Source organism: Agelaius phoeniceus, chromosome 8, assembly GCF_051311805.1.
Source record: "Agelaius phoeniceus isolate bAgePho1 chromosome 8, bAgePho1.hap1, whole genome shotgun sequence".
NCBI classification, from domain to species: Eukaryota; Metazoa; Chordata; class Aves; order Passeriformes; family Icteridae; genus Agelaius; species Agelaius phoeniceus.
Window position 1 is genome coordinate 11,385,185 of NC_135272.1, and position 15,616 is coordinate 11,400,800.

At 52.6% G+C, this 15,616-nt stretch overlaps 1 protein-coding gene across 4 annotated transcripts in view; it reads left to right on the forward strand.

Annotated features, from left to right (window-relative positions):
• ASTN1 (astrotactin 1) overlaps window positions 1-15,616 on the forward strand; it is a 69,783-nt gene that overhangs the window by 37,979 nt on the left and 16,188 nt on the right. For all 4 annotated transcript variants that reach the window (XM_077182008.1, XM_077182009.1, XM_077182006.1 and 1 more), the window contains exons 9-20: window positions 3,820-3,894; window positions 4,351-4,488; window positions 4,816-4,966; window positions 5,633-5,799; window positions 6,609-6,803; window positions 7,104-7,231; window positions 9,910-10,014; window positions 10,807-10,995; window positions 13,364-13,632; window positions 14,414-14,547; window positions 14,915-15,066; window positions 15,390-15,525. In XM_077182008.1, coding sequence (XP_077038123.1) covers window positions 3,820-3,894; window positions 4,351-4,488; window positions 4,816-4,966; window positions 5,633-5,799; window positions 6,609-6,803; window positions 7,104-7,231; window positions 9,910-10,014; window positions 10,807-10,995; window positions 13,364-13,632; window positions 14,414-14,547; window positions 14,915-15,066; window positions 15,390-15,525 — 1,839 coding nt within the window. The remainder of the gene's footprint in view (window positions 1-3,819; window positions 3,895-4,350; window positions 4,489-4,815; window positions 4,967-5,632; window positions 5,800-6,608; window positions 6,804-7,103; window positions 7,232-9,909; window positions 10,015-10,806; window positions 10,996-13,363; window positions 13,633-14,413; window positions 14,548-14,914; window positions 15,067-15,389; window positions 15,526-15,616) is intronic.

Here is a 15,616-nt window from a genome sequence, read left to right on the forward strand (position 1 = left end):
CCTCTTATCCCATCCCCATCCTGGCAGTGCCCCTGCTCCTCTTTTCCCATCCCCATCCCACAGAAGAGCGAGGGACACACTGAATTGACAAGTACAGCACTTTTCCTGCTTGAAGTCTTCATTTTTCTCTCTCTTTTTCTCCCCACACCCCTTTTTCTATTTCTTTTTTCCCCTTGCCTCTCTCCATCGCCTGCTGCGTGCCTCTGCTCTGCAAGCTGAAGAACAGCCTTGTGAAAAGCTCCTGGTTCTTTCAGATCCTTTCACCAAGCCACCCATCTGTCTCCTCCTCCCGCCCCACTCCCCTGGCAGATTTACGGGCAGCCCGGGAGAAAGTGCCGGCATTTGCATTTTTAATAAAGAGCTGCTGGCAGGGGCTGGCAGGGCGGGAGGGCAGAGGGTCGGCAGCTGAAACCCGGGCAGAGCTGGTGCCTGGCAAAGGGGAGCTGGGGAGGAGCTGCCCTGGGCACTGCTGACTGGAAATGTCACTCGGTGTCGGGTGGCATCTGCTCTCTGCTCTTCCGACATCAGGGTTGTTAGGAAAATTAACCCACAAACACCAGAGGTTTGTGTCCAAAAAGGAGACAGAGGAGTCCTTTCAGTCCTTTCTGGCTTTATTGGAGTAAAGGGAGAGGCCATGGGGCATTCCCCTGGGATCTCTCAAATTTTTGGAAGATGCAGCCTCCCTTTTTATCCCAATTTCCCAGCCACATTTCCCTTCTCTCTTGCCCCACTGGCTGAGGTACTTGAGAGGTACAGACTTCCCAATATGTCCAATACCAAAGATTTCCCTCTAATGTATAACCCTCCCTTTTCATTTTTAATTCTTGTGGAATTTAGGGGGTTTTCTTCCCCATTGTTTCTTTCATCTTTCAATGTCTAATTTCATTTTATCAGCAAACCAAAAGTTTATTTGTAAAAGCAAATATCTTTTCTCATTCATCAATCAGTGGAATCTTTCCCATTGTTTCTTTTATCTCCCAGTGCTGGTTTTATCTCCCAGCAGACCCATAGCTTGTTTGTAAAGACAAATCCACTATTGTTTATATATTACAAACTATATATTGTTTGTAAGCACAAATCCCCTGTTCCTCTCAGGGTGGTTCTGGGTCTGCATGGGTCCCCACTTTGGGGTCCTGGGTGCAGCAGGGGTGCTCTGGTCTCCTCACCCTGGCATGGCCATCCTTGTGCTGTGCACTGGTTGGAAACCCTGAAAAGCACAGGAGGTCAGGGAACCAGGTGTGAAGTCACCTATTGCAGTGTGTAACAACCACTTTCTCCTCCAGTGACATTTCAGTCACATTCCCCTGCAGCAGCTTCTTGAACCTTCTCCTGCAGCCCCTCCAGCCTCTTGCCAGCTCCAGCTGCTCCAGGTTAGCTCATGGTGGGTGATCACATCCTGCCAGCTCTGGGATTATTCCTCACCCCACCCATCTTGTGTGGAAGAGTTTTTCAGGCAGTGGGGACAAGCTGGAGCACAGCTCTTGATGCTACAGGTCAGTCTGGCCTCCTCCCCCAGGGGCTGCAATTTAAGCATGGCCAGGGCCCTGTTGAGCTGGTCCAAAGCATCTCCAGCAGCTCCAGGTTTGGAGGGCTTAGCTGGTGTTTTGTGAGCTTCCACTCAAGCCCAGATGTGGAGCAAATCATCCAGATAATGGTAATGGTCCCTCTAGAAAAGCTGAAAGGCTTAAGGTTGTCCTGGGGATCCACTGGCAGCACTCTGGCCCTGGGAACTTGCTGGCTGAGTGTGGGGAATTTGTGCCCTGGTGATTCCCCATTTTGTTGTTTCAATGCCCACCTGAGTGCCAAGGCTTGCAAGAAGCTGAGAGCTGTCATTCCTGGCCCATTTAATCCAACCTGATCAGCTGCAGAGCTGCTGGTCATTCCCACTTTCCTTTGTGAGCTCTGAAGGCCATGCAACCCTGACTCTCCCTTGCCATGAAGGGATGTAGCTAAAGGCTGAACATTGCATTTAGGGACTTGTTTTGACCCCAAGTAAGGGAAAAGTGTGGCAGGCTGAGGAGATGCCACACATCCCCCCTCCTGGAGCACAGAAACCCCTTCCCTGCATCAAAGCCATCACCACTTTTTGCAAGGGCATGGAGCATTAGGAGCAGGGGTAATGGGTTCAAACTGACAGAGGGCAGGTTTGATTAGATATTAGGATGAAATTCTTCACTATGAGGGTGGGGAGGCCCTGGCACAGGTTGCCCAGAGAAGCTGTAGCTGCCCCATCCCTAGAAGTATTCAAGGCCAGGCTGGATGGAGCTTGGAGCAACCTGGTCTAGTGGAAGAGGGGTAGAATGAGATGATCTCTAAAGTCCCTTTGAACCCTCTGCCCATTCTGGGACTCTGTGATTACAGGAATTTTAGCCACATTTGGAAATTGCGTCCTGGGTGGACACAACATGGCTTGGGTGCTGATTTCAATCTCCCAGGTGGGTCCAAATACACTGGCTCCATGTCCTGGGTGTGCCCACATGTGCCACCAGGTCTGGCAGTCCCTGTGCATCTGCAGCACCTGCCCCAGCACTGAGCTCTGCTGCAAGCCAAGAGCAGCTCTCCACAACCACTTTTCCACCTGAATTGATGGGGAACAATGCCTCGCTTCTATACAGCCTCTGCCTTTGTTCCCAGCCTGATGTGCTCCTCAAAAGCAAGAATAAAACCCATCTGCAGGAGCACTGGAAGGTGGGGGAGTGAAGCATTCAAGGTGTTGGTGAGACACAAGGAGCACATCTCTTTCTGGATGAAGCTGACCTCATTCAAGGCAATCCGATTGTGGGCTGAATGTAATCCCCAGCTCCCAGCTGACCAGCCAGGAAAACAGCATTGTATCCCAGCAAAGGAATGCTGTAATCCTGCAGGCAGGATTTTTGTATTATTATTATTATTTTTGTCCTTGCTGAAATAACTTCAGATTAGAAATTAAACTGCTTGTACAGGAGAGCTGTAATTGCCTCAAGAGAAAATCCCTGGGCTTGTCACTGGCACCTGACGCTCTTGACTCTGAATTTCAGCAGCAGTGATGCGATGGGATGGAAAATCTCCTCTCCCCAGCTCTGAGCTCTTGCAAAGGGGATTTGGAGTTTTAGGGTTTGGGAGTGGGGTCTCTTGTCTGTGTCACTCTGCAAGTGGTGGTGTGCCAGCAGGGCTGTGCTGCTGGGGGTTCAGGTCCCAAAGGTGTCATGGCCATGGGTGTCCCACTGAAAGGCACCAGCCTCCAAATGTTAGTGGCTCATCACTCATCACCCTGTGCTATCTACAACAGCAGGGATGGGCCAGCTCTCCAGCCTCCTGCTTGGCTCCACACTTCCACCTTGTCTTCCAGCCCACTTTGCAAAGCTCCCCTGCCTGGAACAGTGATTGAAAGGGTGGTAATAAGGCAGGTGGTGAAACTGGGGTCCCAGGCTTGATGTGCTGCCTGGCAAAAGCCTCACAGAGAGAGGGTCCAGCTGTGGTTTGGTTTTCTTTTTGCAATTCAATAGCTGTGATGCAAATCCCTAAAACAGGACCAGGCAGGTGGTACCGAGCACGAAGATATGTGAGCATGGCTGGAGTGCATCCAACCCCAAAATTACAAGTGCAACACACCACTGGCCTATTGGCAGGTTGGAGCTGGCATGAGAATCTGATGTTGTAGGAACCCCAAAATTAAGATCTTGGATCTGAGGCTGTTTTGTTGTGTTGTCCTGGCTACCCTTGGAGTCATCCTACCCCAGGACCCTTCTGCATGTGAGCTGAGGGCTGAGCAGGCATTTTGGGCTGTGAGCAGCTGTGAGGACATGATGCTGGTGTGATGCTCCTGGTTTTCTTTTCCAGGCCCTGGCCATACACCATCTTCCAGCGTGGCTTTGACTTGGTGCTGGGTGAGCAGCCCTCTGACAAGATTTTTCGGTAAGCGGTGAAGGAAACATGCTCAGCACATTTTGGGGCTCAAATATGACTCAGGGCATGTAGGTAGCCCAGCTGGCAGGGCTGAGCACAGCTGTCCTGTGCCACCTTCTGGGGACATGTGAGCATGGCTGGGAAGATGCCCCTGCAGCTTCATGTGGGTGCTGGATACCCAGCAGCCAGTTCCTCCTCTCTGACCGTGGTGAGAGTGAGTTTTAGGCTCTGAAGGAGGGTTTCTATGGAAAATGGAAGTGCCTTTTTTTAAAGTAACATGCAACTTTTGGGAATCATTGGCTGTATTTGGAGGAGCCACCTTACTTTCCCCTGCCCACACACCTTAGTTTGGGCTGGCATCCTTGCAGGATGAGCAGGGAGGCTCAAGGGCTTAGATTTGGGTGGAGACAACCTTCCAGGGTCAGCTTTTCCCTCTGTCCCAGCCTTTGCTGCTCTCCCTGGCAGGTTCACCTACACCTTGGGGGAGGGCATGTGGCTGCCCCTGAGCAAGAGCTTCGTCATCCCACCAGCTGAGCTGGCCATCAACCCCTCAGCCAAGTGCAAGACTGACATGACGGTGATGGAAGATGCAGTGGAGGTCAGGTAGGTGCCATGGCAGGGTCAGGGAGCTCAGGAGGGGCTTCAGCAAACAGAGCTGGCATCCCCATCCCACGTTTTGCAGGTGGAGGTTAGTACAACCATGAACCTGCCCCTCTTTAGCCCTGCAAAGCCGAGCCTTTGGCAGTATTCCCCCTCATCTCAGGAGCTCCTGCATTCTTCTAAAAGCTTGGCTGCCACCCAGCTCACCGTCAGCCTGAGGAAAGCCTGAGCTCTGGAAAAACCCACGCAAACAGCCACAGTCATGCAGGCATCCACAACATCTCATGGGAGCAGTGACACACCTCCTCTTCCTCCTCCTCCTCCTCACAGGGAAGAGCTGATGACCTCGTCCTCCTTCGACAGCCTGGAGGTGCTGCTGGACTCCTTCGGCCCCGTGCGCGACTGCTCCCGGGACAACGGCGGCTGCAGCAAGAACTTCCGCTGCATCTCGGACCGCAAGCTGGACTCCACAGGCTGTGTGGTGTGTGACCCCAGGCTCCTGGGATCCCCCTTGGTGTCAGCAAGGAAGGGCAGGCCACAAAGGGAATCCTGCCTCCCTTACTGTCACTTCGGGGTGCACATTTTGAGGTTGATTTTGTAGCAGGGAGGTGTTTTTGGGCTGGCAGCTCCTCTGTTGCTGAGCACACGAGGCAGTAAGAGTCCATCTATTTGTTGGCTCTGTAGGAGGCTGCAGATCACTCAAATGTGTGCCCTGTCATCACCACAGCTGCTCTGCCCCAAAACAGGGGGACTGTGTGGGGCTGCAGTATCACCAGAGCTGGGCATTGGGGTGAAGAGGCTGTGAGCGTGGGGCAGAAAGTGTGTGCGGAAAGGGCAGCACAGCTTTGTCAGTCACTGGAGCTGAGTTGCTGGAGAGTGGGATTGATACCAGCACATTGCCTTGGTGGGGTATGGCTTGGGGGGCTCCCACCTCAGGGTATACACTCCTGAGGGCTGCATAGAGGCTTTGGTGCAGGAGGAATATCTGCAGATGAGGATGTTGCTGCTGTCCTTCCTGCAGCCCCCGAGCGCTGCTCAGGCTGCAGTTTCTGATGGAGAGCAATGCTGGAGCCCTGCCCTCCACCTCAGCCTCAGAGACAGATACTTTCCCATGGGTTTTCACCTCCTGCTTCCCCCACCCCACCAGTGCCCCACGGGACTGAGCCCCATGAAGGATGGCACGGGCTGCTACGACCGGCACGTGGGCGTGGACTGCTCTGACGGCTTCAACGGGGGCTGCGAGCAGCTGTGCCTGCAGCAGATGGTGCCCCTGCCCGAGGACCCCCTGCTCTACAACATCCTCATGTTCTGTGGGTGAGTGACTGCCAGAACCCAGGAGATTCCTCTGGTTGCCCTGGGGCACTCGAGACCCTGACAGGGGGCTTGGAGACCTTGTCACAAAACCCAAGGCCCCTGTGCCTTTGAATTTGACACATGGAAAAAACAATTACCAACCTTTATGTGAAGAATTACAAGTCAAGAAAGTTTAAGTAGAATAATAGTTAGTTTGTCATAGGGTGAAAAATAGATTTTTGAGGTTTTTAGAATGGGGGCTTGGGGTCCCAAGAGGAGGAATTTGGGTGTGCCCTGTCCTTCTTCCTTCTTCTTCCTAGCCTCCATCTTCTGGGTGATGTTGGCATTTTTAGATTGGTTTAGAGTAGAAGCTCACTGTTTAACATAGGTGGTAGGTATTGGGAAGTTATTGTAAATAGTGTACAAGTAGTTTTTAGCATAAAAGATAACACTGCCCCAAGGATGGGCAGTGTGCCTCAACCCAACCTGCCAGACAGACCTCGGTGGGTTGGAGAAAGAATTTCATAGATAAGAAACAATAAACAACGTTGACAACAATAATAGAAGGGTTTTGACTCCTTCGACTGCTGGGCTGGGAAAAGAGAACTTTCTAACATATCTCAGGGTCGCTCTGACCAGCAGAGATTCCGAGAAGTGACCCATGCTCATCCCCTCCCTGGCCACGGGGACACCTCCAAAGCGCTGCTGTCCATTGCTGCCGCCACCCTGAGCTGGTGGGGTTGGGATGGAGGGGGTCTCCTCTGTTCTTGTGTCTGTCCTCACTGTTTGGGGGGCTGCAGCTGACAGGGGACCCTGTGCTGGCTCCCCAGGTGCATTGAGGACTACAAGCTGGGTGCGGATGGGCGCTCGTGCCAGCTGATCTCGGAGTCGTGCCCCGAGGCCGGGGACTGCGGCGAGCCCCGCGAGCTGCCCATGAACCAGACCCTCTTTGGGGAGCTCTTCTACGGCTACAACAACCACACCAGGGAGGTGGCACCGGGCCAGGTGCTCAAAGGGACCTTCAGGTGAGTTGCAGACCCCAGCAGGGTCAGACCTCAGCATCCTCTCCAAGAGGAAGGCGTGGAAGGCGCCTGGGGCTGGACCGTGGCAGGCTGCCTGTCCGTCCATGCCTGGCTTTGCTTTGCAGAAGATGGAGGGGCTGGTGGGGAGGGTGGGTCTGACACTTTCCATCAAGAGTAGACATCTTTTTAATCTGTTCCTGAAGGAAAGGAGAAATGCCAGGTGGATTTTTGGGGTGGGTCACTTGTTGGCAGTCATTTCTGCTGTCCTCCAGCCTTGTTCTTCTCTCTGCAATTACCTTCCAGGCAGAACAACTTTGCCCGGGGCCTGGAGCAGCAGCTGCCTGATGGGCTGGTGGTGGCCACAGTGCCCTTGGAGAACCAGTGCCAAGAGGAGCTCTCTGACCCCACTCCTGACCCTGAGTTCCTCACTGGTGAGTGAGTCCAGCTGCATCCATGTCTCTCCCACTGAGGCAGCTGCCAGCATGTCCAGCTCACACCCTAACCACCCACAGGATATATCTACTGGGGGATAGATCTACTCTGGCTTTAGCTGCACACAAAGGAACCAGCAGCTGAGAGCTGGTTCCTTTTTCCAGTAAGAGGAAGGCATTAAAAATTAAGGAAAGGCAAAGGTTGTAAATTAATTGTGGAGTAATTGTGGAGTGTAAAAGCTCAAGCATCCATTACATCCATTAACTATTTGGGGCATTTGCAAAAGGATAAAAGGATTTTTCTTTTTTTTTTTTTTTTTTTTGAAGACCAAAAAGGTTTTCCAACTACCTTTGATTTCTTTGCTGATACAGTGAAGCATTCAAAATCCAGCACCATCAAACTAAAATGTTTTGGTTTGTCATACCAGAGCATCATGGGCAATGAGTGATACGTTATCATGGGTTCCTAGACAGCCTTCAAGGATTTGCCTTTTTTTCAGGTTGCCAGTACCCATAAGTAGCCTTCATTTCCTTGGTGTTTGGTGTTTGTTGCTGTTTATCACTCAGGATTCCATTTTTTCATGGTGGAAAAAGCCATTTTTTATTCACATAACTCCTTTTTATACAGTTTTACAGACCTTGTGTGGGATTCCAGTTGGTCAGTAGCTTTCTTGTCAATTACTTTATTGGTTTGTAACAGGTTGTTATTCTGTATTGATTGGTCACTCAAACTCTTGGTGTCTACGTGCAGGGACAGTTGTTTGTTAAAGATAGTTTTCATTTTTCTATCTAATGGTGCAAAAACAGTTAATGCAGGTGCAAGTAATTTTTTAACCCAGGAATAGTTTTGTTATGTTAACAAATTTCTCACAACAGGATTATTTTCACATGGGAGCTTGCAAAGTGCTAGCTTGACAGGCCAGCCACTGATTCCAGGAGAGCAGGCTTGATTTTATGAAGCTTTCTCTATGATTTTTCTACCTTACTGCAGCACTGTTGGCTGAAATGGCCCTGACATCGAGGAGCTGCTAAGCACAGGATGTGGCTACTAAGATGTTTTTGTCTCATAGGAGACTTTGTGCATTCCCTTTGTCTGGCAGAGCTTCCAGGAGGATTTGGGGGAGCCCCCATGGACTGTACCCAGGGTCTGGGGGATGCTGGCTGCCCTGACAGGGTGCATGGCAGTGAAGGTGCAGGCAGGTTCAGCAGGGAGGAGGGTGCTGGTGGGTCTTGGGGGGCTGAGCTTCCCCAGGAGAGTTGGATGGGTGGGTCACTCCTGCTTCCCTGGGGATGCTCAATCCTGCCTGGAGGTGCTGGAGGACACCTGCCTCCCAGTGGGGCTCTCCTGCCTGTGACATGGTTACATGGATGTAAGGAAGGCACTGCCACCACAGCCTCAGCATCACAGCGGTGTCAGTGGGACTGGGATTTCACTGGCAATTTCGCTGGGGAGGTAAAAGCCAGTAAATGATGCTATTCATTTCCCACTCTCTGCTGGCTTTGTTGCTGATTTAAAAGGGAAAAAAGAAGAGGAAAAAAAGGAAAAGAAGTAAAATATTCTCTGCTTGTCAGAAGCCTGGATATTGCTGTGAATACACGAGAGGCAGGGCTGCTGAGTAAGGAAGGGCTGTTTTTGCATAAACACTTTGCAGGGAAGAGCAAGGCTTTGAAGCTGTCGGCAGCAGCCAGCACTGAAGAGAGAGGTGCTGGAAGGCAAAGGATCTTATCCTGCTTATACTCTGTCTTCAGGTCTTGTTACAGAGGGGGGGATGCCCACTGTTATCCTCCTGAACTCCTGCTGGGTGCCTGTTGGCAGCAGAGTTTGCTGTGACGTGCTGGCTGTGCAGCACTGGAGCCGAGAGGGGGAGGTGGCCTGTGCCAGCATCCTGCTGTGGCACTCTGGGGATGCTCTGGCCACCAAATTCAGAGCCATGAGCACCCTCCAGTTCCTTTGCTGGGGCTTTGTGTGAGGCTCTGTGGCCTCTCTGTCCCTCTGCTCATAGAAGCTGAGCTGCCTTGTGCCTTGGGCAGGAGTAAGTGGCCGCCCAGCCCAGGTCTCCATGAATTCCTGGCTTCTGCAACTCACAGCTGAACGGCTGAAGAACGGGATGTCTTTGAAGGAGAAGGACAAACTCTGGGTCCTCTCCAGCCCCAGCATTGCCATAATGTCCTGAGAGAACATTACATCAATAGGAAGTGATTTCCCCGTCCATCTGCTGCCCACTCAGCTCAGTCCCAGCTGAGGGGGACCCAGAGCCTCTTGGTCACCCTTGGGCACATGTGGCATGAAGGTGACCCATTCCCAGGCCTGCTGACAGCTCATTAAATAGCACAGCTCTCATTAGTGACATAATTAGCACACCTGGGCGTGCCTTGGGAGTGGGCACTGGGAAGGAAGCAGGAGGGGGTGCAGGAGGAGGCTCATTATCTTCCAGCGCAGAGCAAAATGAAACAAGCCTACGTGTTTTCCTTCAAAGCCATCATTTTAATTGCTGGGGACCACCTGGCCCTCAGCTCTGAAAGCCTCCCTAGGGGCATGTGGTGTGTACAGAACCCTCCTTGCTGACTTCTTCCCACCTTGCTGGCGGTGTTGCCCAAGGCACGAAGGGCTGCAGCCATCCCCATGGTGAGGTATTGCTCAGCAGTGGCACTGAGTCCCTGTGTCCTTTCTCTGGCAGGGATGGTGAACTTCAGTGAGGTGTCTGGGTACCCCCTCCTGCAGCACTGGAAGGTGCAGTCTGTCATGTACCATGTCCGGCTCAACCAGATGACCATCTCCCAATGTAAGTGTGCAGGGACACGGGGAATTAGGGGAGAGAAGATGGCAACAGGTGACACAGCCTGCTGCTGGCAGGTGATTGTTGGAACCCAGGGAATTCCTCTGACTGCTCTGGAGGACTTGAGACCCTGCCCAGGGGGCTCAGAGACCTTGGCACAGAGCCCAAGACCCCTGTGCCTTTGATTTTGACCCATGGAGCAAATTACCAACCTTTATATGAAGAATTACAAGTCAAGAGAGTTTAAGTAGAATAATAGTTAGTTTGTCACAGGGTGAAAAATAGATTTTTAGGATTTTAGAATGGGGGCTTGGGGTCCCAAGATGAAGGAATTTGGGCATGCCTTGTCCTTTTTCCTTCTTCTTCCTAGCCTCCATCTTCTGGGTGATGGTGGCACTTTTGGATTGGTTTAAGGCAGAAACTCACTGTCTAACATAGGCGATAGGTACTATCACCTATGATAGTTATGGTAAATAATGTGCACATAGTTTTTAGTATAAAAGATAACACTGCCCCAAGGATGGGCAGTGTGCCTCAACCCAACCTGCCAGGCAGATCTCAGTGGGTCGGAGAAAGAATGTTATAGATAAGAGATAACAACCTTGAGAATGAGAACAGAAGAATCCTGATCTTTGGCTGCCAGGCCGGGACAACGTATCTCAGAGTCACTCTGACCAGCAGAGATTGTGAGAGGTGATGGGCTCAAAGGCTGGCTGTCCACTGCAAGCCTGTAGGGGGGTAGCGAGGGCTGGGTGGGCTCTGGGCACTGAGCATCTCCTCCATCTATCTTCCTGCCAGCCTTCAGCAATGCACTCCACTCTCTGGATGGAGCCACCTCCCGTGGAGATTTTGTGGCGCTGCTGGACCAGTTTGGCAACCACTACATCCAAGAGGCAGTGTATGGCTTTGAGGAGTCCTGCTCCATCTGGTATCCCAACAGGCAGGTCCAGCGGCAGCTCTGGCTGGAGTATGAGGACATCAGCAAAGGTAGGAGGTTATCCTTGGGAAGGGTACTCATACCAACCCCTGGGAGTGGCAAGTGAGGTTTGCTTTTGGCATTTTGGAAGGTGCCCAGCCTGTGTCAGGACCAGTCATTGCCTCGCACCCTGCTCTCACACCCTTTGAAGCCAGCCAAAGGATTCCCATGGATTGCAGCAGGCCAGGCCAAAAAGAAAGATCAATACCCACAGCCCCAGGGAAAGACAAGTGCACCAATCCCACCATCCTGCCTCATTCTGGACTTAACTGTTGTCTTTAATCTTATTCTTTCCTTCCTTTTGTCTCTGCCATATCTACTCTCTTCCACCTGCATCCTGCAGCCAGACTTCTCTCCCTCCAGAGTGTTTCCTTCTCCTGGGGAGAATACTTTTAATGCCAGGGAACCAGTTAGGAGCTGGGAGGTTCCTCATGGTGCACAGGGCCTCTGGCACTGCTGCATCCCCTCCAGTGCCCTGTCTGCAGTGAACAGTGATGGATGCCCTGTGGAAGAGGTCCTGCCCACTTTGAATGGCAGCTTCACAAAAGCTGAGGCAGCCTAACCCCTGCCTGCTGCCATCTGTCCTCAGGTCTGTGGCAACTTGTCTAGTGGAGGGTGTCCCTGCCCATGGCAGGAGGCTGGAACAAGATGGTCTTTATTGTCCCTCCCATTCCCAACTATTCTGTGATTCTGTGATTCTGTGATCTCCTGTGCTGGCCTCAGCAAAGCTGCCTGTAGGTATTTTCCTGCCTATGCTGGAGATGGTGGGTTGCAGCATCCAGGCTTGGGCAGCAAACAAGAGCCAGCCCCCAAGCCTGGGCATGGGGGATGCTGAGCAGAGCTGCTGCCTTTTAGATGACCTTGGTTTGCTGCTTCTGCCCAGGAATTCCCAGGTGCAGGCAGTGTGAGCTTGGAGCTCCCAGGCGCCACAATGGGCACATCATTTCCATCATGAGGCTTCATAATTCTCAGTATTGGCACCAGCCTGTGGTGCTGCTCTTGCTATGTCCCAGCCACAGAGACACTTATTATCTCCCCAGGGCTCCTGTGTGGGAAGGGCTTCTTTCAAAGCCTGAGTCTGCATCCTGTGGGCTTAGGTCTCCTGGAGCCTGGACTTCTTCACAAGCCCACCTGGGGAAGCACAGGCACGGTGCTGTTTGGCTGAGGGCTGTCTCCAGATGTAGCACCTCCTGATTGCAAGCTCTTCTTTTTTTCTCCTGCAATTTCCTCCTCTTTGATTTTCGTGCTTAGAGGCTTTTCAGGGCTGGCAGCCTTTTTCCACCCACAGTATCACATTTAGGTTTCACTCTGGCACCTGCCACTTTCCTTCCTTTGCTTTTTGTTTGCAAACGTCAGGGGCTGGATATCGGTTGAGAAATTGCAAGAGACAAATCATTCCCTGGCTCCTCTGCTTTTCCTCAGTGCCTGCTAAGCTGCAATTCACAGCCAGCCTAAAGTGATCCATCTCCAGCTTCCTGGGGGAGCAGAGCAACACTTTTCTATCCCAGGTTTTGTTTTAACAGCCTTGTTTTCTTTCAGGAATCTCAAGGATGGGCTAGTGCTGGCCCATTTCTCCACAAATCCTTGCTAGAGGGAGATTTTCCTATTGAATCATGGATGTGGTCCATGGTGGCTCCCCACATACCAGGTCACCACTAATGATGGCCTGAACCTTCCCTGGGGGTGAGGTTTTGCCTGGGTCATCCTTCAGCTTCCTCCAACCCCACCAACCATCTTCAACGGTCCCTCTAGGCCCCTCTTTCTTCTGTATCAATCCAGGGACATCCTTTGGCAGGGATTTCGTGTGAAAAGCACTGTGTCCCTTCATGGCAAGGCTCGCCATGGCAGGGTGATGCTGTCCAGGGCACAGCAGTGATGGGCAGATTTCACCTTTTTGACTTCTGTGCAAGGACTGCTCCTCTTGTGCCAAAATATTTCCTGCTCTGTAGGGCCAGGAGGGCTTTTGCAGGAGAGTGGTCTGGCAGGGGTTTTGTTGGGGAGTCAGTGTGACGTGAAGGTGCCCAGGCAGGTTCTCCAGGAGCCTCCAGCCACATGAAGGGGGCTCCCTCTCGTGGGGAGCTGCTGTAAGGCTGGACTGTCCCAGTCCAGCTGTAGGGATGGGGCTGGGGAAACTGAGGCACAGGGAGACCAGAGGACCTGCAATCACAGAGGCCAGGGTGGGCTTTTTAGTCGTGATTCCTCCTCTAAAGATCCCTACACATCTTAATCCTTAATCCTAATCCCTACAGAGCAAAAGGATGCAGGGGGCTCTTTGGAAGCCCTGCCTCTCTCCTGGGTGGAAGGCAGAGCTCTGGCCCCTCATATTCCCCTACCAATGGCTTGGAGCCCACCCTGGTGTCACTTTCCCCCCTTCTGCAGGCAACTCACCCTCGGATGAGTCAGAGGAGCGGGAACGGGACCCCAAGGTGCTGACGTTCCCCGAGTACATCGCCAGCCTCTCGGAGTCGGGCACCAAGCGCGTGGCGGCCGGCGTGCGCATGGAGTGCCAGAGCCGCGGGCGCTGCCCCTCCTCCTGCCCGCTCTGCCACGTCTCCTCCAGCCCTGAGGTGCCAGCTGAGCCCATCCTGCTGGAGGTCACCAAGGCAGCCCCCCTCTACGAGCTGGTCACCAACAACCAGACCCAGCGGGTGAGGACAGGAGCGGGGCAGGACAGCGCTGTGGCTGGCTTTGGAGGCAGCTTGCCCAGAGAGCATCGTGTCCAGCCCTGGCAGCCCTTGCCCCTTGGCCAGCCCTGCTCTCCAGGGTGGATGGGCTGTGCTGAACCCACCAGGGGACGGATGAACACAAGTGGTGGTGGGATGGGAGTGTTGGGGAAGATGAAACAGGAGAGCCTTATAAATATGATTGCCTGGCAAAAGATTTTGAGAATATAGAAACTATAAGCGAGATTGAAATGAAAGCAAGCTTTGAGATCCCTTAGTTACTGAACAACAAGAAAACAATGGTGTAGCCAGCTGAAGGTAATCCCCTTTTGATGAAACAGTACCCTCTGCCTGCAGACAAGTCCAAAGGTCAGAGCAGACCCTACAGCTTGGCAGAAAGGGTCCAAAGTGTAGTTTTTAGAGTTTAAAATGTAACACAGTATGGTAATGTAATGATTCTTATAGGTTGTATGTAAATGCTATAAGATTTGTATATTGTACTAAATTAGTAAGAATCAGAATATTCAAGACAGAAGAAAATTTATTGTATTGTAACAAAAACTTCGCTCTCTTACCCCTTTTACTCGCTTATGCTTTTGCTCTCTTACGCTTTTGCTCTCTTACCCTTTTAAGCTCTTACCCTCTCATCCTCTCTACCCCTCTCTTCTCTGGGGCCTGCTCTGAGCTGTGCCTGGCAGCTCCCAGCAGGGCCCTGCACCCAGGGAGCTCACCTGCCCGGTGCTCAACCCCTTCTCCTGTCTCCCAGCTGCTGCAGGAGGCCACCATGAGCTTGCTGTGGTGCTCGGGCAGCGGGGATGTCATCGAGGACTGGTGCCGCTGTGACTCCAGTGCCTTCGGGGCCGACGGGCTGCCCACCTGTGCTCCTCTCCCACACCCCATGTAGGTGCCCAGCCTGGCTTTGTGGTGTGGTGGGTCTGTGAAGAGGTGGTGATGGCCAGCAGTGTGGTGGCAGGAGGTGGTGGGGCTGTGTGCCTTCGGGGGGCAGGTTTGCAAACTGATGGGTGACCTGGGAATCGAGAGTGCAGAGTTGCAGTTCTTTTCTGAGTTCAGCTGAGGACTGCGGGGCTGGTTGTGGATCCATCCTGGTAAAGCAACCCTAAGGAATGAGTCCTTTGGACCAACATGCCCAGAACCTGGAGGGGAAAGGGAGGGGGAGTAATTTCTCTCCTGAGTTTGCTGTCTCCTGTGAGTTAATGGCTTTGAATCCCTTTTGTTGTGAGAAAGTAATGCAAAAATTGTCCCCCAGCCTGCGTCTCTCCACTGTACATGAGCCCAGCAGCACACTGGTGGTACTGGAGTGGGGCCACTCAGAGCCCCCCATTGGGGTGCAGATTGTGGACTACCTCCTCCGTCAAGAGAAGGTCACTGACAGAATGGACCACTCCAAGGTGGAGACAGGTGAGTGGGGACTCCCCTGGTTCTCCAGGGAGAGTGGGATGGACGTGTTAGAAGAGGGCCTGTCTGTTTTTGCAAGGGGATGCTGCAACAAATCAAATATCCTGGGGAAGAGAGAGCAGCCCTTCTCCTGCCCACCATGCTGCAGAAAGGGGCAGCTCCATACCATAGGGATGAGCTTTTCTGGAAAAGCAGTGGGTCCAACTTTACACCAAGTTCATGCCTTAGCCTTGTACCCCCTTGGCAGCAGGCAGTGTGGCAGCAGGCACAGGCTCTCCACAGCCCCTGTGCCATCACCAGTGGCACATCCTCCCCTCTCTCCCTAGAGACAGTGCTGAGCTTTGTGGATGACATCATCTCTGGTGCCAAGTCCCCCTGTGCCATGCCAGCCCAAGTGCCTGACAGACTCTCCTCCACCATCTCCCTCATCATCCGCTGCCTGGAGCCTGACACCACCTACATGTGAGTGCCCTGTGCCAGGCCTGTGGCAGTGCTGACATCCTGATCCTGTTTGGTGCTGCCTGTATTTCTGTGTGGAGCCCAGAGCTTCGTT